The sequence below is a fragment of the Rhyacophila brunnea genome, unplaced genomic scaffold, assembly GCF_057557595.1.
Source record: "Rhyacophila brunnea isolate RB1 unplaced genomic scaffold, BYU_Rbru_1.0 scaffold_3, whole genome shotgun sequence".
Lineage (NCBI taxonomy): Eukaryota > Metazoa > Arthropoda > Insecta > Trichoptera > Rhyacophilidae > Rhyacophila > Rhyacophila brunnea.
Window position 1 is genome coordinate 28,791,482 of NW_028232965.1, and position 25,002 is coordinate 28,816,483.

Below are 25,002 nucleotides of genomic sequence, written 5' to 3' on the forward strand. Positions count from 1 at the left end.
ACCGATCTCACGAACCAAAACGGTGCGCTGGTGCGCTCCGGTCCATTTCGAGCCCTGGTCTACAATCTACATGAATGTAAATCTGTGCAATAACCCATCGATATTAGTGATACTATTATCAATAATCGTGTTTTTTGAGTAATTTTTAGTTTTTAGATGTTATGATAATTTATGGTGGTTGTCGATTATACAAGTAATATTTCTATTTTAACCTTTTTCATTACATATTTTCTTATAAATAGTTATCAAACCATTTACATAAAAATCTCGTTAGATAATTGATTATTGACATAATAAACATTATTATAACAGCATTACTAGTGCCACATTTTATTTTGTAATAGGTTATATGAAGAGTGTATAATATTTTATATAAATAACTTCAACGATAATTAGTTAATTATTCATGAAATGTGTGCAAGTAGATTTTTTGGCAAAAATATAAGTAAATAATTAAAGACTTTTTTTATTATTAATAATTTATTTCCATAAATCAAAATCATTTATAAAATAATTTAGCAGTTCGACTTCGACTGGATTTATTCACGTCATGTTACACATTTGTTTACAAAACAATATGTTTTTAATCGAAAATAAATAAATTACAAAAATGTTAATTATCTATAATATGGCTTTAAAAATGACCAATAAAACAATATAAACAAATTATATTGAACGCAAATGAGTATTTAATAGTAAAATGGCAGTGAAAGAACACAATTTATACAAGAAATAATATTTTTTACAGAATTAGGTAGATAATATATTATTATTTATAAAATAGGTAATGAAATATTTCGCTTTCATTAAAATTATTCATACAACTTTTCAATAAATATGTTTTCAGTTAGTTGTAATAGTTGTTTACGCACATTGAGTGAGCTGATTTAATTGCAAATCCCGTAGGTATTCTATTTTTTTATAAACTATACAATTAATTTTTGAAATAAAAAAAAATCTTCAATCATGTGAGTATCAAAATCTCTCGATCGGATAAGCTCGAGTCAAATATTTCAAATCGAACAAATCCAAATAGTCATGAATTTCAAATAACATTAAGACAAAAAAAAAATTTCAAAATGTAGATTGAAATTCAGATTAGTTTTAAAACCCTATATAGTGTAATAATTTATTCATTTGTAACCATTTTTACTTTTCGTATCCTTATATTTTTTCTGTGTGGTGAGCGAATTTCAGTGTTTTGAGGATCAATGTTTGCTTGCGATAAAACTTGTTGGAAGCTATTCGGTCCATAGAAGTTTGGCAGTCCAGCAAACGATTTTAAGAAATTAGTTGGATTTTGGATGCCTTGATTGCATTGGCTACACGGGTATGGTACAGTCATAGCAGTTGGGAACATTGGTTGAACCATTTCTCCTGTTGTGCTATTTCCCGGACAATATGGGAAAAATATAACCGGAATATATCCAATTACACCATACGGTGGCATATAGTTAGGTGGATACTGTTGAACAGGCGCTATCGTAGTCGGTGGAGCCGGTGTGGTTGTGGAAGTGTCATTATTTTGAACTAAGTAGCATGGGCAAGAACCAGGACTGGGAACGATGGGTAAGGGGTATGGGATCACATAAATAGGCGCCGTCGGGTAATTTGTTCCTGGATAACCAGACACGGGTGGTCTTTGAGATGGAGGATGAACACCAATTGCTTCACCACCTGGGTATGGCCCTGGATAACCTCCCGGATAACCAGGTTGTCCTAATTCTCCGACATTAGTGGGATATTCAAACTCATCTGGTTTTCCAGGTGGAGTAGGTTGCCCTGGTTGTCCTGGTGTGCCTGGTTGCCCAGGCATTCCTGGGGTTCCTGGTTGACCAGGTCCAGATGGCTGACTTGGGAATCCACCTGGGCCTGGTTGTCCTGGTGTACCGGGTTGTCCAGGTCTTCCTGGAATTCCAGGTTGTCCAGGTTGGCTAGGTCCAGTTGGCTGACTTGGGAATCCACCGGGGCCTGGCTGTCCTGGTGTACCAGGTTGACCGGGCCGCCCTGGTGTTCCTGGTTGACCAGGTCCAGATGGCTGACTTGGGAATCCACCTGGGCTTGGATATCCTGGTGTACCAGGTTGTCCAGGTCTTCCTGGAATTCCAGGTTGTCCCGGTTGGCTAGGTCCAGTTGGTTGAGTTGGGAATCCACCCGGGCCTGGCTGTCCTGGTGTACCAGGCTGACCGGGCCGTCCTGGTGTTCCTGGTTGACCGGGTCCAGATGGCTGACTTGGGAATCCACCTGGGCTTGGATATCCTGGTGTACCGGGTTGTCCAGGTCTTCCTGGAATTCCAGGTTGTCCAGGTTGGCTAGGTCCAGTTGGCTGACTTGGGAATCCCCCGGGGCCTGGCTGTCCTGGTGTTCCAGGTTGACCGGGCCGTCCTGGTGTTCCTGGTTGACCGGGTCCAGATGGCTGACTTGGGAATCCACCTGGGCTTGGATATCCTGGTGTACCAGGTTGTCCAGGTCTTCCTGGAATTCCAGGTTGTCCCGGTTGGCTAGGTCCAGTTGGCTGACTTGGGAATCCACCTGGGCCTGGCTGTCCTGGTGTTCCAGGTTGACCGGGCCGTCCTGGTGTTCCTGGTTGACCGGGTCCAGATGGCTGACTTGGGAATCCACCTGGGGTTGGATATCCTGGTGAACCGGGTTGTCCAGGTCTTCCTGGAATTCCAGGTTGTCCCGGTTGGCTAGGTCCAGTTGGCTGACTTGGGAATCCACCTGGGCCTGGCTGTCCTGGTGTTCCAGGTTGACCGGGCCGTCCTGGTGTTCCTGGTTGACCGGGTCCAGATGGCTGACTTGGGAATCCACCTGGGGTTGGATATCCTGGTGAACCGGGTTGTCCAGGTCTTCCTGGAATTCCAGGTTGTCCCGGTTGGCTAGGTCCAGTTGGTTGAGTTGGGAATCCACCTGGGCCTGGCTGTCCTGGTGTACCAGGCTGACCGGGCCGTCCTGGTGTTCCTGGTTGACCGGGTCCTGTCGTTATTTGATTTCCTGACTCTGGTGGTGTAGGTTTACCTACGAAAAAAATACATTGTAATAAATATATATCATTGTGCTCTGGTATCGATGTATCCATGTAAAACATACATCAATCAATAATACGTGAGAACGATAATAACACTTAATCAAATAAAATTATGTACCTACTTAAAGATATGGCGTCAGATAATTATTATTAAATTATGGGAATTGGGTAATAATTTTGTTAATTTTTACAAAATATTGATTTCCTACCCATTTCTAAAAGTTTTAAATATTTTCATATGGATCGGATATTTATAGATATTAAAAAAATATTAATAAACATAGTCTCCCTCATTTATTACCCGGTTGCCCTCCAGTGCCTCCTGGCCCGTTTGGTCCATTACTTCCACCAGGCGGCACAAATCCTCCTGTAGAGATTACAATAATGAAAATCATTGGAAATGGAATGGGTTTACATGATACATGTTTATAATACCCATAGTTATTTACAGACTATGCAAATGTAATTTAATTACCTAATTGATATGATATCATCTATCCTACGACCACTACAAATCAGATTAATTATTGCTTTACGTATAATAGGGGAACTGTGACAAATATGGAATGGGTTTCCAATATTGGATACTTGATTTCCTGGACATGTAGCCAGTGTCATCTAGCTGCTGGATGCAGTCTTCCCCAACCCTTTACATACGTGGCCGATGAAAACAGGAAAAACATTTCGCGGACCGCTAACGTAGAAATATTTTTTTTATTTATAAAGATTTTATGCTGCATTCAATTTCTCTGTTTTATTATTATTATTGACATGTCCGAAAAAATCTTCTCACATGAATAAGTAGTCGAAAATTTGGATAAAAATGTAATGACGTTGTGACTTAGAGATGAATATTCTTCTAGTGATATCCGAAACTGAGACAGTGTTTATATTATTAATTTATGTTTGAATACCAGAGTGGCATCAGGAGACAACTCGATGAGGTTTACCTTTTCTCGAGTATGAAGTGCTCATAAAGAGAATATTAATCCATAGTTTGCCTTTAAGAGGATTCTAATAGCGTATAAGTGATTAAAGTTGGGTATTTAAATGTTTAATTATTATATTTAAAATGACTTTTCGGTTGACGTCAGCAGCAGCAAAAGTGGACACATTTCCTTTTGCATCCGACTATCCCAAAGAGCCAGCCTTTTTGAAAAAGCATTTACTTATTTTATTTTTATAACTAGACAACATATAATAATAATATTAATTGTATACCCTACGTATTTATTTATATATAATGACAATTTGATTGAAATTTTAAACTATTTGCGGACCGGCAGATTCAGGAAATTCTGCGGACTAGCGGTTGAGAAATACTGATCTAGCATAGAGTTTATAAAACGATTGCTACTAGATGACTAGATGAACCGAAATCTATCGCTCTGTTATGGGAAATGGACAGGAATTTATCGTCTGCAGATTTCCTGAAATAACTCAAAAATACTTTCTTATTGGACGGTCTATTGTTTATATATGAAACATTTCGATAAATAATTAGAAATTATTGTAACACATTATTTTGATTTTTTCCGAACGAAGTGGTTCCTAATACTGGAAAGTGGCCGATGTTTAATACTGGGTACCTATTAAATATTATGAATTATATTTATCTCATTTTTTTCACAAATGCGTTTAAAATATTTCAAAAAATATCTAGCTAAGCTAGCTTATTAGTAAGATATAAAATGCAATTATACCATTATATTTTTTTTACTAGAATTAATTTGACTACCTATTACTAAGATGTATAAAACTAAATTAAAGTCTAAATAGTTTGAATGGATGTTGCAAAATGTTATTATACAAGTAAATATATTTATTTACTTTTGGAAAAATAAATGAAAGTTAGTATTAGGTATTATTACTTATATAAATGCATATTCAATATTTAACTACATTTACATTTGGCACTATAAATTAATATGAGTTTAATCATTCTATTTAGTGATATAACTAAAATACTTACTTGTGTTAGTAATCTACGAAATATCATTATTATATAATACATATATATGTATAATTTATATAGTTTATATTATATAGTACGTGTAGTGCACTTATAAATAAACATAAGTAGGTAGGTACGTCATATAGTATGGAATCCAAAGAACCTCTGTTAAAATACGTAGGTACTACTTAAATTAGTAAATTGGCATTCATTATTAATTAAGTTTTAATTAACTACTATTGTCATTTAGTAGGTAAAATTAAGAAATATCAGTAGATAATAATTTTATAGATTTTATATTATAAAACGTTATAATAAAACATACTACTATATATTACGAAGGTATGCTGTCCAATACTCTGTTAAAAGTAATAATTAATACTATTATGAGGAAGAGTGTATTTGCAGACAAGCATCACGGCTACTGACGTACCTGGGTAGCCTGGATTTCCAGGTATACCTGGTGTTCCGGGGTTTCCTGGAGCCCCTGGTGTGCCGGGCGATCCTGCGTTTCATGTAATTATTTCGTAAATTTTTCAGTTATATTTAACGTGTTTCACGTTTTCAAATTATTATGTTGCATTGTATTTGATTATTATATTTAAGTGATTATTAACCGTACGGAAATGAAAAGAAATACCTGGTGTTCCGGGGTATCCTGGTCTTCCTGGGGTACCTGGTTTGCCTGGACTACCTGGTGTTCCTTGTGTTCCGAGAGTTCCCGGGGTTCCAGGTGATCCTTAATTTATGAAATATTATCGATTAAGATGAAGAATAAGATGAATCAGTATTTTATAATATAATTATAAGCTACCTAATTGAAATTATTTTAAAATTTACGAACAAGCTATGAAATATGACTACCTGGAGTTCCATCGATTGCGGGTGATCCTGGTCTTCCTGGTATACCTGGAATCCCTGGAGTACCAGGGGCTCCCGGAGTTCCAGGGTATCCAGAGTTATCTGTTTCAGGGTACAATCCACCAGGTCCTTGAGGTCCTCCAGGTCCACCTAATTTATAAAACATAAAAAAATATATTGTCACTCTCATTTCTGAGCAACTTTATGTTGTATACGAGCATACAAATATGGTGCATAGAATCATGATCTATTTTATATAATAATAACCTGGCCCTCCTGGTGCACCAGGAGTTCCTGGAGCACCTGGTCTGCCTGGCTGTCCTGGTTGACCTGGTATTCCTCCCAATTGTCCTGGATAATGTGTTACCGTTTCTGGTCCTTGTGGTCCTCCTGGTTGAAAGATATATTATATAATATATATCAATATTTTTTCTTAAACTAGTACTTAATAATATATAACTGCTTAGAAAAATATTTAAATGTTGTTTTAATTCAGTCAAATCAATGATTCTTAAAAACATACAACTATAATAATATATTTATATTTAATATAATAATTAAAACACTTGTTATGATGTTTCTTTAATATGTACCTAAATAATAGTAGGTACGTATTGGAGTAGTGATAATAATACTATTGTTTACTATCAGAATTCTTACACAGTGATTCCTATCAGGGTTCCGTGAGCTGTATCGGGGTTCCGTGAGAAGCAAAAAAAGTACAACTTGAAACGTTTTTGGTAACGGAGTAGGTACCTAAACAAATGGCTTAACGTGGCATATTCTAAAACAATACAGTATTTGGAAATTTTAGCGTGGTTATATATTGGGTCATAGTTATTATTAAAATAGCAAGAATTTTACTTGGGAGGGAAATTTTTGTAGCAACCAGGAATAAATAAAAATTATCAGATGTCAGTATTGAATATTATCAATACCTACTTACAATCCTTTTAATTCTGTCGACGCTTTAAAAATTGCGCGCCAACGTTAAATTACAGGAAAGCAATGATGTATTGAATTTTTTTTGAATGCTCATTAGTTTTTGACAATGTGAAAGTGTGTATGTGTGTTAATATAAATCATGTATTCGTAACGTAGGTGATAAAATTAATGTTTTTTTTAAATGGTGTTAGTTACCTACATAATTAATTAATCAAGTAAAATATTTTCGATACAGGCAGTCGGGTAATGAGATGCTTAGAGGTGTTACATTTTAATATGGCGCAAATTAAGGGGGGGAATACGGCTACGACACTATGTACGTGGTGGGATATATTATTTATACACAATATTATGTGAAAAAAATAGTAAGCGATGGTCCAATGGTTCTGTCAAAAAGGTTCGGAATCACTGCGGCGATACAACAATAAATAATTAAATTAAATTATATAATTTACATAATTATGGATGACTAAGATAAAATTATCATTACGAATGTTCAAAATATTAAATATTTTTTTCAGAATTACGTAATAAATAGTTCAGATACACAGCATATTTATGGCAATACTTTATTATAACCGTAGATGCCTAAAAAATATTCAACGAAGTCTCGGGGTTTTTGGTGAGTCGATAACATTTTAATATGATTATTTATTTTATGAAGAATGTTATGCTTGCGGTGGTTTTCTTTCGAGAAACCAAACACGATATTTTTTATTAAATATATCTACGTAAAGTTGCATCTCTTTGTAATAAAGAATACTTTTGAAAGGTAGGTAACTCGAGTTTTTCCGTAAACTTTTTTAATAAAACAGATCAATGGAATACCTACTAGATTGTCTTCAAACATACGATCACTTAAAATTATGTTCTTTTACACAGGTAATATAAAATTAAGTTTTAACTCCGTTTGTATACATGCACATGAACATATTATTATACCATCCGCTTAGTTATACGACGGTATGTAACTATATCTTCTTTAAAAGATAATAAAAACAATATTTCATTTCTGTTGTAAGATTGAAGAAGAAAAAGAAGTAGTAATAAACGTATTAAAAATAATACCTGGAGTTCCAGGATGACCTGGTCGTCCTGGTAACCCTGATGATCCAGGTCCTACGGGACGATTAGGGTATGCTCCTCCTAAAACGTCGATGGTGAACATAGTAATATTTATTTTAAAAATTTCTTAAGTTCAATTGCTTATTTATGAAAGTTTATAAGATACCAATGTGGTAGATTTCATAGATAGCGGAACTCCGCCTCCAACACTGTGAGACGTGGGTTCGAATCCCACTGCTGGCTTAAAGAAACATGTTGTCTTGTTTAATATTATGGATCCAGAGCATGCATCAAATGAGTTGAGAAAATAGGCTGACAGCCGATTCTCGTAAAACAAATGTTAAGCTGATAACCTCTGCTATATTGATATCATTATGCTTTGAATAAACAGCGATCATAATTAAAGGTTACCCTTTTCATGTAGTACAGGGTGTCCCAAAATCTAGGTATACACACTTTAACAGAGAAAAGTAAAAAGAAAATGTATCCTAAAATGCTACTGGGAGTTTCATAATGTAAAAACAGTTTGAATGAGAGTTTCAAACAGATCCATCTACGCCCATCACTCGAATTAGATGTAAGTTAAAAGTAGAAAAACTTTTCAAATTGTCTATATAAAACGTTCAGAAAGATCGTGGACATCGATGAACCCTAATAGTCAAAAAAGGATGATCAAAATGTATCGCTAAAATTCAAGAAAATATTGCGGCATGTGGGTTGTGATATGGGATTTTCAAAATCAAGTGTCCATTACACTTTGAAGCGCCGACGTTGAAAAAGTTATATTCATCCACGCTTTCATTAAAAATGGTCCAGATCGGGGAGTCCAATTATGCGAATGGTATTTGGAAAGATGTGCTGATGAGAATCTGTCATATAGATGAATTGGATGGAGATGTTCGGTAGAATACCCTCCGCGTGTATCAGAATAAAACATATAGGTAGTTAGTAAAAACCAGAGAGTTGACGAATTGGAGGTAGTCATTGTACGAGAAATGATTCTTTGTGTGTTTGCGAGTCCATTGCTTTGCGTTGCTGACAGACGCGTGGACCACTACGGTCATCAATTCGAAAACGAGCGTTGACAAAATTTCTTTATATTTTAATATTTTATAAAGTGTGTATACTTTTATTTAGGTTACCCCTTATATTTTATTTTCTTTACTCTTACTTCTTTAGTTCTTTATGTAGGAGCGTTAATTATTGTTAATTAAATAACAATTATTATTATAATTACATTGTCATCTTTTTTATTCACAATTTGTGATGTTTCTTGCAATTATTACGGGCTGCTGTCAAGTAATTTTATTATTAAGTATAACACGAATCTCCAGGTGATGCGACACATGTCCAGGTGGATGATTTTTTATGTTATATGTTAAGTTGTATGAATAATATTTTTTAATTTTTATTAAGCTTTATCCACATTTTATGTTTCTTTTATTAAGGAATTTTCAAATGGTTAATATAATTCGTTAATTATTAAAGACATGTTAAATATATGGCAGAGAATATTTTTCGTATTATAACTATGATTGCTTACCTGGGCCTCCAGGTGATCCAGGTGTTCCTGGAGTTCCTGGTTTTCCAGGTTGCCCTGGTGATCCTGGATAGCTTGGATATGTCGTAATTGGTCCACCTGAAAAATAATCTTTAATTAATAATAAAATAATAAATAATCAAGAAATAACCTAAGGACTCGAACACTGTACTTTCGATAAATTTTGTAAATTTTGATATCCATTAAAAACCCACTTAAGGTTTTCAAAGTATTAATAATATTACAATTAATAATAAGTATACAAAGTCATAATATTGTTTGAACGATTAAAAAAAATGTATTCTGTCTCTATCTATGCGTATAGTATTTAAGCAAAGGCAAACGGCCTATCTGAATAGTCTTGGTAATGGTGTTACAACCGAAATAGCTATCGACAAACCTTCTAAAAACCTGTAGAATTTAATATTAATTATATTTTCATTTCTTTTAAAATGGAATTCTACGAAGTAAATGCTAACTCAATTAACAATATAATACATTTTTGTGCCATGTCGACGATATTGTTATCATTGCCCGGTGCACAGAAGTAGTCAAAGAGGCAATTATTCCCGTAAAATTAGCTGTTGAAATTACTGGACACCGAATAAACTAAATTAAAAAAAAAGACACGAAGATTCTCTTCATATGACAAGAGCAGCGATATCATTGACGGCGATACTTTTGAAGCTGTGGAGTAACTTTTTTTTATCTTGGATAGTCACAAACATAAATAACACAAGCGACGAAATTAATTTCCGGATTAACAGCGCTTAAAAGTGATATTTTGGTCTGCAAAGGCTTCTGAAAAACAGGCCGTTTAAAATAAAATCACTCTCTATAAAACTTTTTGCGCCCAGAATACAAGGTGAGAGAAATGTCGAGAGTCCTGTGAAAAAACAATGGGGTCGAGGTAGAATGAGTTGTATACATTTTATGGGGGCGAAAAAATCATGTGGCATAATTCGGAGGCTGCTCTGTATCGGCAGCGTGGAAAACATTCTGCAAGAGTTACCAGGAAGTCTAATCTCTGGTTGTAAAAAAAGGCTTGGGTGGTCGAAACTGAAATAGCTAGACTGCGCACTGGGAGATTTGAGAATGCTCAGTCAATATGGAAAGGATCGGCTCTGGATCATCCAGGTTATATAAAGTTTTTGGGGGAGAAAAATACCCGCCAAGGATTGTAGTTCCAGAAATGATGTCGGTGATAAACCTTCCAATTGGATACAAAGTCTGTGGAAATATATTTCTACTGTAGCCTGAATTTGATACGTACCAACTTAATTCATTTTAAGATTGTCCTTCATATAAAATACTAATATAAGCATAAGTTTTCTTTACTTAAATGTTTTTAAATGTTTAAAACTTTAAGAAACCGGACTGGTCATGGTATTTTGAATAAGGTAAAATGTTCTCTATTTAAATAGATCCCATTGAGACAAATAAATAATTAACAAACCGCTATTAATTTTATAAAGTCATGTTAGATTAAAAAAAAAATGTTAATAAATATATATCGTCAACGCCTTTATAAGGAAAACTTAGGTATCATAAACAGCCATTCTTAGTATATACTAATCATTTATATATTAGTGTATATTATTGAGATACAAATATTGCATATATTTATGTACCCGGTGTGCCAGGTGACCCTGGTGTGCCGGGAGATCCTGCAGTACCGGGTGTGCCTGGAGATCCTGCTGTTCCAGGTGTGCCTGGGAATCCCGGGGTTCCTGGATACTGTCCTGGATAATCTGGTCCTAATAAAATAAAATATATTGTATCAACGTACGTACCTACTGACGATTGCTTTTTTGGTTATGTTGGTAAAAAAGTAAAAATATACCTACAGTTTAATGAACAATATTCGTAATAATTGGTTGAAAATAATTTGTCATTATGGTACTAATATTCTTTTTACTAAGCTATTGATTCAATTGTATTATTTTTTGTTATGAAAATTATACCAACGAACTATGCGAACAAAAACTGAATTTTGTACGTAATAATACTATTAAAGCAGTAAAAATAAATATGTACCTTCATATTCAGACGTTCCTGGTTGTTGTGGATATCCACCGGGACCCCCTAAAGTAAAATTATATTACAATTCATTAGATATCACATTAGTGTCACTTAAAATATATTAGACAATAATTATATTATAATATAGTATACGATTATACGAATTGATTTAATAGAATTGGATTTAAATATTATGAAATACCAAGGTAGTTTGAAAAGTTTTGATAAATTTCTATGAGATGGCGCTACATTCATGAAGTAAAATCATTGCTGGCAAGTATCGTTTCTCGAGTGATTTCAGACATGATGCGTTGCTGACGTTTGACATCCATCTGGATGGTAAACTTTTGGTATAGTTATGGCGATAATGGAAATAACAAGCTCCATGCTCGCAGCCTAGTTGAATGTAGTTCGCGGGCCTCTACACCAAAGAATGTTTATATTATTTAAATGTATTAGAACTAAAGATAAATCGCTATCCGTATGCCCAATTAAGGCCCCATCATGAATAAATCATCGTAATGAAAAACGGTCAGGTGCTGCATATGTGGCGATCCGAAAGAATTTTTTCGTCGATTCCTGACTGCTGGCAAAATTTGTATCTACCACCACATACCAGAGTCTAAACCGTTTTTCGGTTGGGAAGGTAATAGCCATTTTGGGAATTTCAAAGAATCATGATTAATTTATTGTAAATGAAAAATGGCCTAGAGTACTAAGAACATCTATTTCACCAGGGCAGGCATCAAGACATGTGGATATCATCGTCGACTTCATCAATTTTACAAAAAGTTTTTCAGACGGAATGAAAAAAATCGCAGGCGAAGTTTGTAGCCCTAAAAGGGGATAATGTTAAAAATTAAATTGATTTATTCCAATAAAATATCTTTTACTAGATTTTTAGCTAACCTTTAAAACTACCCTCGTAATTATTATTTTCATACATTTTATTATAACGTCATAATATAAAAGCAATGTATTTTAGTATAGTTTATTGTTTCGTATTGTACCTATATTATATTTTTATACTTTGTATGTATTAATTACTAAGTAATGAACTTTGTGATTATATTAAATTTGTTTGAAAATAATTATATTGTATCAACATTTTTTTACAAAAATGTTCCTAAATATTGATGTTCAAGTCTGTCAGTTAACTTACTCATACATAATTAAAAATTGTTCAATTTATCATAACTTTACTGGTTATCGTTATAATAATGCATGTATATATTGTGAATATTTTTATATTTATGTAACATTAATAATTATCTAATATTTATATTGTACTTCATTGCGCGCCCACTGAGATTAGATTATGTGTCATTTTTTTATAATAAGTAAATCATCATGTTCAACCTAAGATTACACGGCCCCCCACGGAGGTTGCATAAACAGATTTTTAAATATGCAGTAGGCTTGCTTAAATAGGCATATTTAAAACAGATTTTTTACAAGCAAAAGACAATGCACGCTACTAAGGTTGATAATAAAAAAATAATAATAGTCTAAACTAATTACTCGGTATCATTCGTCAAAAATTACCATGTATAGAAATGTAAATATGGGTTTAATTACCTGGTGTTCCTGGTGCTCCCGGAGTACCTGGAGTTCCTGGTGATCCTGGATAGTTTGATCCTCCTGTTGGGCCTGACGGTCCGCCAGGTCCTCCGGGTCCTCCCGGTTGACCGGGTTGACCTGGAATGCCTGGGACTCCTGGTCTTCCAGGACTTCCTGGTGATCCTGGGTAGTATGATCCACCCGTTGGGCCTGTAGGTCCACCCGGTCCCCCGGGTCCTCCTGGTTGACCAGGTTGACCTGGAGTGCCTGGAGTTCCTGGTCTTCCGGGACTTCCTGGTGATCCGCCTGTTGGGCCTGTAGGTCCGCCCGGTCCTCCGGGTCCTCCTGGTTGACCAGGTTGACCTGGAGTACCTGGGACTCCTGGTCTTCCGGGACTTCCTGGTGATCCTGGGTAGTTTGATCCACCTGTTGGGCCTGTTGGTCCGCCCGGTCCTCCGGGTCCTCCCGGTTGACCAGGTTGGCCTGGAGTTCCTGGTCTTCCGGGACTGCCTGGTGATCCTGGGTAGTTTGATCCGCCTGTTGGGCCTGTAGGTCCACCTGGTCCTCCGGGTCCTCCCGGTTGACCAGGTTGACCTGGAGTGCCTGGAGTTCCTGGTCTTCCGGGATTTCCCGGTGATCCTGGGTAATTAAATCCGCCTGTTGGGCCTGTTGGTCCGCCCGGTCCTCCAGGTTCTCCCGGTTGACCAGGTTGGCCTGGAGTTCCTGGTCTTCCGGGAATGCCTGGCGATCCTGGGTAGTTTGATCCGCCTGTTGGGCCTGTAGGTCCACCTGGTCCTCCGAGTCCTCCCGGTTGACCAGGTTGACCTGGTGTGCCTGGAGTTCCGGGTTTTCCAGGACTTCCTGGTGACCCTGGGTAGTTTGATCCGCCTGTTGGGCCTGATGGTCCGCCTGGTCCTTCAGGTCCTCCCGGTTGTCCAGGTTGACCTGGAGTACCTGGGACTCCTGGTCTTCCGGGAATTCCTGGTGATCCTGGGTTATTTGATCCGCCTGTTGGGCCTGATGGTCCTCCTGGTCCTCCGGGTCCTCCCGGTTGACCAGGTTGGCCTGGAGTGCCTGGAGTTCCTGGTCTTCCGGGACTTCCTGGTGATCCGCCTATTGGGCCTGAAGGTCCACCTGGAGCTGCGGGTCCTGGGCCTGATGGTCCGCCTGGTCCTCCGGGTCCTCCCGGTTGACCAGGTTGGCCTGGAATGCCTGGAGTGCCTGGAGTTCCTGGTCTTCCGGGACTTCCTGGTGATCCGCCTGTTGGGCCTGTAGGTCCGCCTGGTCCTCCGGGCCCTCCCGGTTGTCCAGGTTGACCTGGAGTGCCTGGAGTTCCTGGTCTTCCGGGACTTCCCGGTGATCCTGGGTAATTAAATCCGTCTGTTGGACCTGTAGGTCCGCCCGGTCCTCCGGGCCCTCCTGGTTGTCCAGGTTGACCTGGAGTACCTGGACTTCCTGGTGATCCGCCTATTGGGCCTGAAGGTCCACCTGGTCCTCCGGGTCCTCCCGGTTGACCAGGTTGACCTGGAGTGCCTGGAGTTCCTGGTCTTCCGGGACTTCCCGGTGATCCTGGGTAATTTGATCCGCCCGTTGGGCCTGACGGTCCGCCGGGTCCTCCGGGTCCTCCCGGTTGACCAGGTTGGCCTGGAGTTCCTGGTCTTCCAGGACTTCCTGGTGATCCTGGGTAGTTTGATCCGCCTGTTGGGCCTGAAGGTCCACCCGGTCCTCCGGGTCCTCCCGGTTGACCAGGTTGACCTGGAGTACCTGGGGTTCCTGGTCTTCCGGGACTTCCTGGTGATCCTGGGTAGTTTGATCCGCCTGTTGGGCCTGTAGGTCCGCCTGGTCCTCCAGGTCCTCCCGGTTGACCAGGTTGACCTGGAGTGCCTGGGGTTCCTGGTCTTCCGGGACTACCCTGTGATCCTGGATAATTAAATCCGTCTGTTGGGCCTGTAGGTCCGCCTGGTCCTCCGGGTCCTCCCGGTTGTCCAGGTTGACCTGGAGTACCTGGGACTCCTGGTCTTCCGGGACTTCCTGGTGATCCTGGGTAATTTGATCCGCTTGTTGGGCCTGATGGTCCGCCTGGCCCTCCGGGTCCGCCTGGTTGACCAGGTTGACCTGGAATGCCTGGAGTTCCTGGTTTTCCGGGACTTCCTGGTGGTCCTGGGTAATTTGATCCGCTTGTTGGGCCTGATGGTCCACCCGGTCCTCCGGGTCCTCCCGGTTGACCAGGTTGGCCTGGAGTTCCTGGTCTTCCGGGAGTTCCTGGTGACCCTGGGTAGTATGATCCACCTGTTGGGCCTGTAGGTCCGCCTGGTCCTCCGGGTCTTCCCGGTTGTCCAGGTTGACCTGGAGTACCTGTGACTCCTGGTCTTCCGGGAAATCCTGGTGATCCTGGGTAATGTGATCCACTTGTTGGGCCTGACGGTCCGCCCGGTCCTCCGGGTCCTCCCGGTTGACCAGGTTGACCTGGAGTACCTGGGACTCCTGGTTTTCCGGGGCTTCCTGGTGATCCTGGGTAATATGATCCACCTGTTGGGCCTGTAGGTCCGCCCGGTCCACCTGGTCCCCCGGGTCCTCCTGGTTGACCAGGTTGACCTGGAGTGCCTGGAGTTCCTGGTCTTCCAGGACTTCCTGGTGATCCTGGGTAATTGAATCCGTCTGTTGGACCTGTAGGTCCGCCCGGTCCTCCGGGCCCTCCCGGTTGTCCAGGTTGACCTGGAGTACCTGGAGTTCCTGGTTTTCCGGGACTGCCTGGTGATCCTGGATAATTTGATCCGCCTGTTGGGCCTGTAGGTCCACCTGGACCTCCGGGTCCTCCTGGTTGACCAGGTTGACCTGGAGTACCTGGACTTCCTGGTGATCCGCCTATTGGGGCTGAAGGTCCACCTGGTCCTCCGGGTCCTCCCGGTTGACCAGGTTGACCTGGAGTGCCTGGAGTTCCTGGTCTTCCGGGACTTCCCGGTGATCCTGGGTAATTTGATCCGCCTGTTGGGCCTGACGGTCCGCCCGGTCCTCCGGGTCCTCCCGGTTGACCAGGTTGACCTGGTGTACCTGGGACTCCTGGTTTTCCGGGGCTTCCTGGTGATCCTGGGTAGTATGATCCACCTGTTGGGCCTGTAGGTCCGCCCGGTCCACTTGGTCCCCCGGGTCCTCCTGGTTGACCAGGTTGACCTGGAGTGCCTGGAGTTCCTGGTCTTCCGGGACTTCCCGGTGATCCTGGGTAATTTGATCCGCCTGTTGGGCCTGACGGTCCGCCCGGTCCTCCGGGTCCTCCCGGTTGACCAGGTTGACCTGGAGTACCTGGAACTCCTGGTTTTCCGGGGCTTCCTGGTGATCCTGGGTAATATGATCCACCTGTTGGGCCTGTAGGTCCGCCCGGTCCACCTGGTCCCCCGGGTCCTCCTGGTTGACCAGGTTGACCTGGAGTGCCTGGAGTTCCTGGTTTTCCAGGACTTCCTGGGGTTCCTGGGTAGTTTGATCCGCCAGTGGGGCCTGTAGGTCTTCCTGGACCACCTAATCATTCAAGTTTATATTTTATAAACCAATATTTTGGGTACAATCTAAATCGTTAATTAATTACTTTTCAAACATTACAAACAAACAATCTATAATAAAGATGAACTACTATTATTTTAATTAATAATATTAAGAATGAATGAATAATTTAATGAAATGCCTGGTTGTTATGAAATGAAAGGTTTGTTAAAATAACCTTAACTCCATTTTGGAATGAACGTGTTTATGTATTTCACTATACTTGAGTTTATAGCTTGTCACAGCTTATATCACCGAAACGAATGTTCTATTGAATATTCACGATAAGAGCGTAATATACCTGTAATAAAATACTATATGTAGGTGTTTTCAAATAATATAGTATTATATTTTTACAGCCATAAAAGTTATGTCAAACAGGCCTTGGACGAAGGCGACAATGATATTCGTGTTCGAGAAGTGACAAGCTATGTTTTGGCTACTATAACTATAATTATATGTACTTGATTGAGGTAGCATTAAATAATGTACTTAGTGATATTATAATATTATATATTAATATATTAAATTTCACAGATTACCTTTATTGGTCGACAGCTATTTCGATGTTCGACATAAAAGTATACTATGACGGAATGAAAAATATCATAGGCATTATTTATGAAAGCATTAGGTACTCTAATGACACATAATATCATTCGGAAGGTACCTGGTGTTCCTGGCGAGCCTGGCGTTCCTGGTGTACCCGGTTTTCCTGGCTGACCAGATGGGCTAGGTCCTCCAAATACTCCTGTAATGATTAGTTATACGTTTATTAAATTTAATATATTATGTTGTGTAAAGTTTCGTCAAAATCTGTCGTGTAAAGTTCTTAATGAATCTGTTTGCATTGCCAAACCTGGAAGAAATTTTAATAATCTTCAATTCCATTTCTAGCAGTAACGGTAGTCATTTTGAATGAAGGTTAAAAAATTGCACGATTCTTACGAGGATACGTTTAAAAACTATTTTTAAATATTACTACCATTTTAGAGCTACACAAGTTTTGATCCACTTATTTGTTATTTCTTTCATTCCACTTGAAATACAGGTTTGATCAAACTCTCCAAATAGTGGTTGAGTGTGGTGATGATCTCCAGTGACGTTCCGTGGAGGTAGTCAGATTGAGCGTCGCTTGGGGGCGGCGAATCGAGGAGAATCATTTGGAATATATATAAATAGCTACCTAAACTTAGTAATAACGAAAATATCTTTCCATTAAAAAAATCAGCTCACTGGTTTTATCGGGTTTGCGATATCTAGTTTACTTCCGTTGCCCTTAGACGTCCTTGGTGACCAGAAACGACACGTGCAGATTTGCGAATAATTAGTCTGATATTTTGTTAGTAATGTATATACAACACATTTCTTAGATATTAGACTCATGAAAGGATGATAAAAATAATGTATAAAAAATGAGGCGGCATTTTGGCACTGTTTAGGGGCGGCATTTTATCTAGGGACGTCACTGATGATCTCCTAATTTGACATTTTTTCTCCCAACGAATCAAATTTTTAAATTCATGTATGGGAAGCAAAAAAGCATCATTATGCTGGACAAAAGACCAACTCAAAGCTCAATTCATACAATTTCTCTCTGTAACGATCGATTTGGAAATGGTAGATAATGTGTCAATTTTCTCAAAATCGATTTGAAGTCCATGTTTTTTAAATATTTTTTTGACAATTACATATTACGAGGGTGGGTCAATAATTCCTTAGAAAAAAGCATTAAAACAGTTTTTATTTTTGTATTTTTTTTTATTTCTCAACATAATCTCCTTGGAGCTCAATACACTTGGTTAGACGTTTCTCAATTTTTTTTAAACCGTCAGAAAAATAAATTTTCGGAAGGTCCTCAAAATAAGCATTTGTCCGATCGATGACTTCTTCATTTGAAAAAAAACGTTGTCCACTTAGCCATTTTTTTAAGTTTGGGAATAGGAAAAAGTTACTGGGGGCTAAATCTGGCGAATACGGTGGGTGGTCGAACAATTCGAACTTGAATTCTTCAATTTTAGCCATTGATCGTAAACATGTGTGAACACGGGCATTGTCCTGATGAAAGAGGATTTTTTTCCCGTTTAAATGAGGCCGTTTTTCTTCAATTTTGTTTTTTAGCTGGTCCAGTAAAGATGCATAATAATCCCCTGTTATTGTTTTTCCTTTTTCCAAATAGTCAACGAAAATAATTTCACGTGCATCCCAAAATACAGTAGCCATAACCTTACCAGCTGATTTTACGGTTTTCGCCTTCTTTGGACATGGTTTGCCTTCGCAATCCACTGCTTTGACTGTTCTTTCGTCTCGGGAGTATAGTGGTGTATCCATGTTTCATCTACAGTCACAAAGCGACGAAAAAATTCATCCGGATTGCGTTGCATGAGCGACAACAGGGCTTTAGAGGCCACCACCCTATTGCGTTTATTGTCGACTGTGAGCAAACGCGGCACCCATCTTGCAGAAATATTTTTCATGCCCAATTTGTCATGTAAAATAGAAATGACGCTACCTTTTGAGATCCCTGTAACCTCAATTATCTCACTCAACTTTAATCTTCGGTCACTTAACACCATTTCGTGGATTTTATTGATCATTTCTGGTGTAGTCACCTCTACAGGACGTCCTGAGCGTGGTTCATCCTTTGTTGATGTACGACCACGTTTAAATTCATTTAACCAGTTATAAATAGTTGCAAGTGAAGGAGCAGATATGCCGTGAACTAAATCCAACTCATTTTTTATTTCCTTTGCTGTTAACCCTTTTATATTAAAATATTTAATAACAGCTCTAAACTCAATTTTCTCCATTTTCCATTTTTCCATTTTCCACAAGCAATTTTTTTTTTAAATGTACGAGAAACACACAACAACCCGACCAATCTGATTGAAACTTTGCAGCATACTGAATCGGTAGTGCCGCTGCATGAAAACAAACCGCTTACAGTACTAGTCGCGCCACCTGTCGGCTTTTCTAAGGACTTATTGACCCACCCTCGTACCTAACGATGTATATACTCGTAAGTACCTACTAGGACGATTTTAATTTTGTTTACCTCTCAATATAATTTCACCATTTTAGGATACATAATAACTATATTGGCCCCGGATATGCTCACCTACTTTTGATCATAAAAATTACACATTTAAAATACATAAATATTTATCTATATTGTATTGAGTCACTTCGCGCGGCATTCGTGAATCGGTATCCGGGATACATTCATCTCTTTCACTCTTTCTCACCTCTTACTCGCACTTCCATTTAGGCATATTATGATCAAGACGTACTATTATTGATGATTGGAGCACGCCATCATGAACACCTGGCAACGTTAATGCACATATTATATAATATATACAAAGCTATGCCCGAGACTGCCCTTACGTCATGTATCCGAATTATTTAAAGTACTATGTACATAATACTATACAAACTTTATTCTCAAACTTAATAATTACGATATTAATACTATAGACCGATGGGACTTGATGGAATTTGAATTTAAATTCTAATGGATAGCTCCATTAATTTCCAATACGTTACCATTGTTCCAAGAATGGATGATTTAACACCTCTTGAGTGTAGTATTTTTATTGTTTATAAGTACTAAAATGATCTATTATTAGGTTTTGATGATTTATTATAATATGATTATCGAGTGTATTAGTATTAATAAGATAGGGGGTTTTTTACGAACACTACAATTCATAATTTATTTGTTATTTTTTAGTAGGTAATGGAGTTTTTACCTACTTTATTGTATTAATTCGTTACTAATGTTAGATGTAATAGTATTCGTGGTCAGTGTTTATTTGCCTTTTGGTGAATGTACACAGTGCCCGAAGATGCCGAAAGGCGAAACCCGAGTCGCCAAAAACGACTCAAATGGAATATTATAAAACTTAAACCCATTAGAATTTAATTACAATAATTAGCCTAAGGATACTTTGTTTTTGGCCGAATTTGTAACCTCTTCTAACGCTGATTGTAACTCTTATATTCGACAATAAAATTTAATTTTCTATTGAAGTCGTCCTCTAATTTTATGAATCTACAGGAGAGCTTAGTAGTACTTACATTGTGTATATTGATTTTGTATTTAATATAAAATATATATCTATACAGTTTCAGCTGTCTAAATGTCGTGTATTTATAGCTTGATAATGCCGACATGCGAATCCCTAGCCAAAATGCTACAATAAACGGTAGGTATGTTGTAAGAACAATTTTTTTCTGCACTAGATAATATTATGTACATCAGTATTATACGTCATGTAGTTCTGATTAAACAATAATAAGTATGTAATTGCTATCCGTGTTTCATGTGTTATTCATAGTTTGCATAAAGACTTTGCCACTATTTTAAATATATTATGTGATCCGAAGTCGTTCCTTTTCCTGGAAATTTAATAGTAGATGGGGACGAGGATGCGGTGGAGGATAGAGGGATGTTCTTGACCGGTCCGTAATCGAATAAAATATTCTCTTCGAAGTTTCGCTTTGCTCTGATTTTATGCAGAAATCATAAATATGTGCTTCTACCCTAGTGGTTCCTTACTTTGAGTATTCGGGAATTGCATGTTGATATTTTAGTTACAAACAGGATGTATTTCGTAGCTTCTAACCGTTTGACGTCTGCCCGGGACTTACTTAAATGATTTAATCCAACTCAACACAAGAGAATAAACAGGGTGGTAAGAGGTGCATAGATTTTTTTTTACCCAGGATAGGAAGATGGATATACTGCAGTTTGATCGTAACCATTCGGTACAAGACCAGAACAAGAAAAAGGGGGCCGAAGGTCAAGGGTCTTTTTTATTTATACACCATGAGAAAAATATTTTATGAAGGTTTCCGAAATCTTTTATATAATAGTTCCACAACTTTACTAATAATGTCGATGCTAATCCGTCTGTAAGCGCTTGGTTCATTTTTTTCAAAATTATTGTATTTTATGTATACTTTTTATCATTCAAAAAAGTTATGTTGTCATGAATTTTGAATCAGATTTCTTGATGAGACTTTGAAGATCCGTCATTATATTCCTCCACAGTCACACCCATCCTCCTAACCTAATACTACTTAACTAATACACCAACTGGGGATGCTGGAGTTACAGACCCTTTCTAATATGTTTGATAAAAATATTATTACATACATTTTAGAAATAATGTTTTAAAGATGCCGAATAAGTACAAATAGTGTCGAGAAAATGATTTAAAATATTTATAATCATAAATTACCTGGTGTTCCTGGAGTACCTGGCGATCCGGGCGTTCCTGGTCTTCCTGGTTGTCCAGGGTAATATTGACTTCCTGGACCTCCTGGACCACCTGAACACCATTTATTTTATTTGATGTAATAGTGCGATCTATCTATATGTATATTTATTCACACAATAATGTAATCAAACATTATCCAATCAATAATTCATTCAACTTATGTTGCGATTTTATTAAATATACCTGGAGATCCTGGAGTTCCTGGGGTTCCTGGTCGTCCAGGCTGTCCTGGAATTCCTGGGCCACTCGGTCCACTTGGTCCACTTGGTCCGCTTGGTCCACTTGGTCCTCCTGGACCCCCTGGGCCACCTGGACCACCTTTAATATTAAATACATACATTTACATACAAATTATGGTTCTTAAACATCATCTATAAATTTTATAAGTTTTAATATATGTGTTTTCACATTAGTAATAATAAATTAATAATTGGTTAATTAATGTGTGTTAACATTTCGTTTATAGTTAGACAATACAGGTTTTCTCTTATTTGGTTCTTGGGTATCTTTTATTTGGTTCTTGGAAAAAATAGATATAGTTTTTTTTTTTTTTTTTCGACCATGTCCGATCCTGATAGGATCATATGGGCCTCCACAGAGTGGAGGTTTGTATTGACAGATTTAGTTTTTTACGAGAAATGGATGTCAGCCACTTGCTCTGTACCCTGACACACACAAATTGAAAAACAATATGTGTAGGTACTTGCCAGACCCAGGATTCGAACCTGGGACCCACGGCTTTATAGTCCAACGCTTATGCCGCGCGGCCACCGTGGGCGTATCGCCTTAGAGAATAAAAATTACAGGTGATATAACAAAGCGTTAGCAAAATAAAAAAATGTTTCTATTCGGACTCGAAAATACGTGTGCTTGAAGGAAGTGTTAGATGTATGTTTGAGTTCTTCTCGATCCGAATTGTTTCTAAGATTTAAATTATTATATGATTATGTTTCAAAAATAATATACTTATTTTAAAATTATTGAATGATTGATTCTGAAATTCTGTGTATCTTGAATAATAAAAATAATTGATTTAAAAAAATATTGTTGACGAGTGCAAGGGCATGAAAACTGAACTTTGTATAACTCCTGACACCACATATAAATCAAATTGGTTAATGAATCAAAATAATTATCTTGATCTCAATACAAAGATGGTAGATTTGACGGAAATTGAAATACCTCAGATAGCGTAGTCGTTATTTACAATTATTCGCAAGAAGGACTCTTAGATCGGTAGCTTAGTTGGTTTGTTGGTTAAGAGCACTTAGTCGTTAACAGAACGATGTGTATTACGATCCCAATTGGTTTATTCTTTTTGTAACATATTCTAATAGGTGGGTATATTTCAGAGGTTATTCAAAATGATGTATCAATTTTTCACGAGATAATTAATCTTAATAAATGCATTATATTTTGCTACCCAAATATTATAAATCTTTTGTTTAATACGGTGTTTTTTGTCATAACGTTTACCTGGTGTTCCAGGCGCTCCCGGGGTTCCTGGTAAGCCTGGTCGTCCCGGTTGTCCTGGTTGCCCAAAAGTGCCTGGTTGTCCCGGATAATATTGGCCAGTTCCTGTTCCACATAGGTATTTTGTTAGGTTATTAACACTTACTATTTAACTTAACTGAAATATAGAATTCAGTTCATTGATTCCCCAATATATTATTTTATAATAAAATTACCCATTAACTTAACAGCTCATGATTTTCATGGTGATTGAAATAGTAGGTAAGTCAGATTAACCATATTATTATACATTGTATATACATAACAAATTAGATTAATTTAATACAAATGTTTTTATTATAGTAGTTTATAATAACGTATGTATACTTTTTTTGTTCATATAGTTTTACTTGTTTAATTTTAGTCACGCGATGACTGTCGTATACTTATAGTGTATGCCCTCATAGTCTAGTGCTGGTTGGCTGGTCTTTCCATCCAGGAGCTCCGGGTTCAATTCCCGGTGAAGCCATAATATGCTATTTTCTTAAAGTCTGGGTGATTATTTTACTTCTACTACTAACTACACTACTGTCATTTGGCCTCAATGCCTGTTGTAGTGTTTAATAGAATTAATAAGTATAAGTGTGCATTATTTAAGTATGCGATTGGCTGTAATAGTATAATAGTATTACAAGCTGTCCGGTACTGTTCCCTATGAGAAAAAATCTGGTGTGATGTGGGAATGTAATATTGAAATAATGAATTTTAAACAATAATAATATCCAGCATGGTGGTTACAATAATTATACCTTATGCGTACATTTAAAAAAGCCATTTCGATTTTGTACGTGCATAATATTATGGGATACAGAAAACTGCGTTAAATAAGAATTTTACCCGGAGTTCCCGGTGACCCCGGTATTCCGGGTCTTCCTGGTGTTCCGGGTTGTCCAGGGTAATATTGTCCTGGGTCTCCTGGGCCTCCTGGGCCATTTGGTCCTCCTGGACCTCCTGGACCATTTGGTCCTCCTGGACCTCCAGGTCCATTTGGTCCTCCTGGACCACCTGGCCCTCCTGGCCCTCCTGGTGCACCTAAATAAGTAAATTGATTGAAGTTATTTTAAACATACGAGGCGCCGAGTGCCAAAGGAGCTCAAGCGCCAACTTTACGATTTTTGACATTCGAATGTAGGTTTTTTCTATAAATCGATATGTATCATACCACAAAGTCTTATCGCTCAAATAATTATAGATATTTTACAATAGAGATTTATTTTCTGTGGCATAATTGTTTGGTCGTCATGTCGGTACGCCACAGAAGCTTATCCGCCATTATTCTTTGGAGAGCGCGAGACCAAAACAGCTGTCAGATTTGTCTTATTGAATATACATTCTCAACAGTGAAAAAAACTAAAATTGAGCTCAAGAAGGACTAGAAAAATAGTTTCGATGTGTATTAAACCAAGAAAAAGTGGAAAATCACGGTAAGTTTAACATGTTTTATTCGTTTTTCTTTCACATACGCTGTTGTTTGAAATATTTTAGATTACTTTTGAAATATGGTTATTAACGTCATTTTAGTAATTATTTCCACTAAACTTATACTTCCATGAAGGAAAATAACTCTTATTTCTAATTTCATCTTGTTTCATTTCTAATTACGATTTATATACACTAAAAAAAGTATTTAAAAAGTCACCAGAATCCTTGACAAAAAATGATGTGTTAAATTCGAATAATGATTTTGTTATTTTGG

The 25,002-nt window shown here is 38.0% G+C and overlaps 1 protein-coding gene across 6 annotated transcripts in view; it reads right to left on the minus strand.

Moving 5' to 3' along the window:
• Nucleotides 1–480: 480 nt before the first annotated feature.
• Nucleotides 481–25,002, minus strand: part of LOC147068188 (uncharacterized) — a 109,465-nt gene continuing 84,943 nt past the window's right edge. For 2 of the 6 annotated variants that reach the window (XM_085953304.1, XM_085953302.1), the window contains 16 exons: nucleotides 24,144–24,338; nucleotides 23,271–23,372; nucleotides 21,978–22,112; nucleotides 21,756–21,845; nucleotides 17,180–17,260; nucleotides 12,994–16,488; nucleotides 11,431–11,478; nucleotides 11,025–11,150; nucleotides 9,397–9,492; nucleotides 7,857–7,934; nucleotides 6,111–6,233; nucleotides 5,847–5,993; nucleotides 5,623–5,721; nucleotides 5,416–5,487; nucleotides 3,330–3,395; nucleotides 481–3,018 (listed from right to left, as the gene is read on the minus strand). In XM_085953304.1, the coding sequence (XP_085809430.1) occupies nucleotides 1,130–3,018; nucleotides 3,330–3,395; nucleotides 5,416–5,487; nucleotides 5,623–5,721; nucleotides 5,847–5,993; nucleotides 6,111–6,233; nucleotides 7,857–7,934; nucleotides 9,397–9,492; nucleotides 11,025–11,150; nucleotides 11,431–11,478; nucleotides 12,994–16,488; nucleotides 17,180–17,260; nucleotides 21,756–21,845; nucleotides 21,978–22,112; nucleotides 23,271–23,372; nucleotides 24,144–24,338 (6,842 nt within the window). In that variant the 3' untranslated portion in view covers nucleotides 481–1,129. The remainder of the gene's footprint in view (nucleotides 3,019–3,329; nucleotides 3,396–5,415; nucleotides 5,488–5,622; nucleotides 5,722–5,846; nucleotides 5,994–6,110; nucleotides 6,234–7,856; nucleotides 7,935–9,396; nucleotides 9,493–11,024; nucleotides 11,151–11,430; nucleotides 11,479–12,993; nucleotides 16,489–17,179; nucleotides 17,261–21,755; nucleotides 21,846–21,977; nucleotides 22,113–23,270; nucleotides 23,373–24,143; nucleotides 24,339–25,002) is intronic. The other 4 variants (XM_085953303.1, XM_085953306.1, XM_085953305.1 and 1 more) reach the window with 4 other exon arrangements.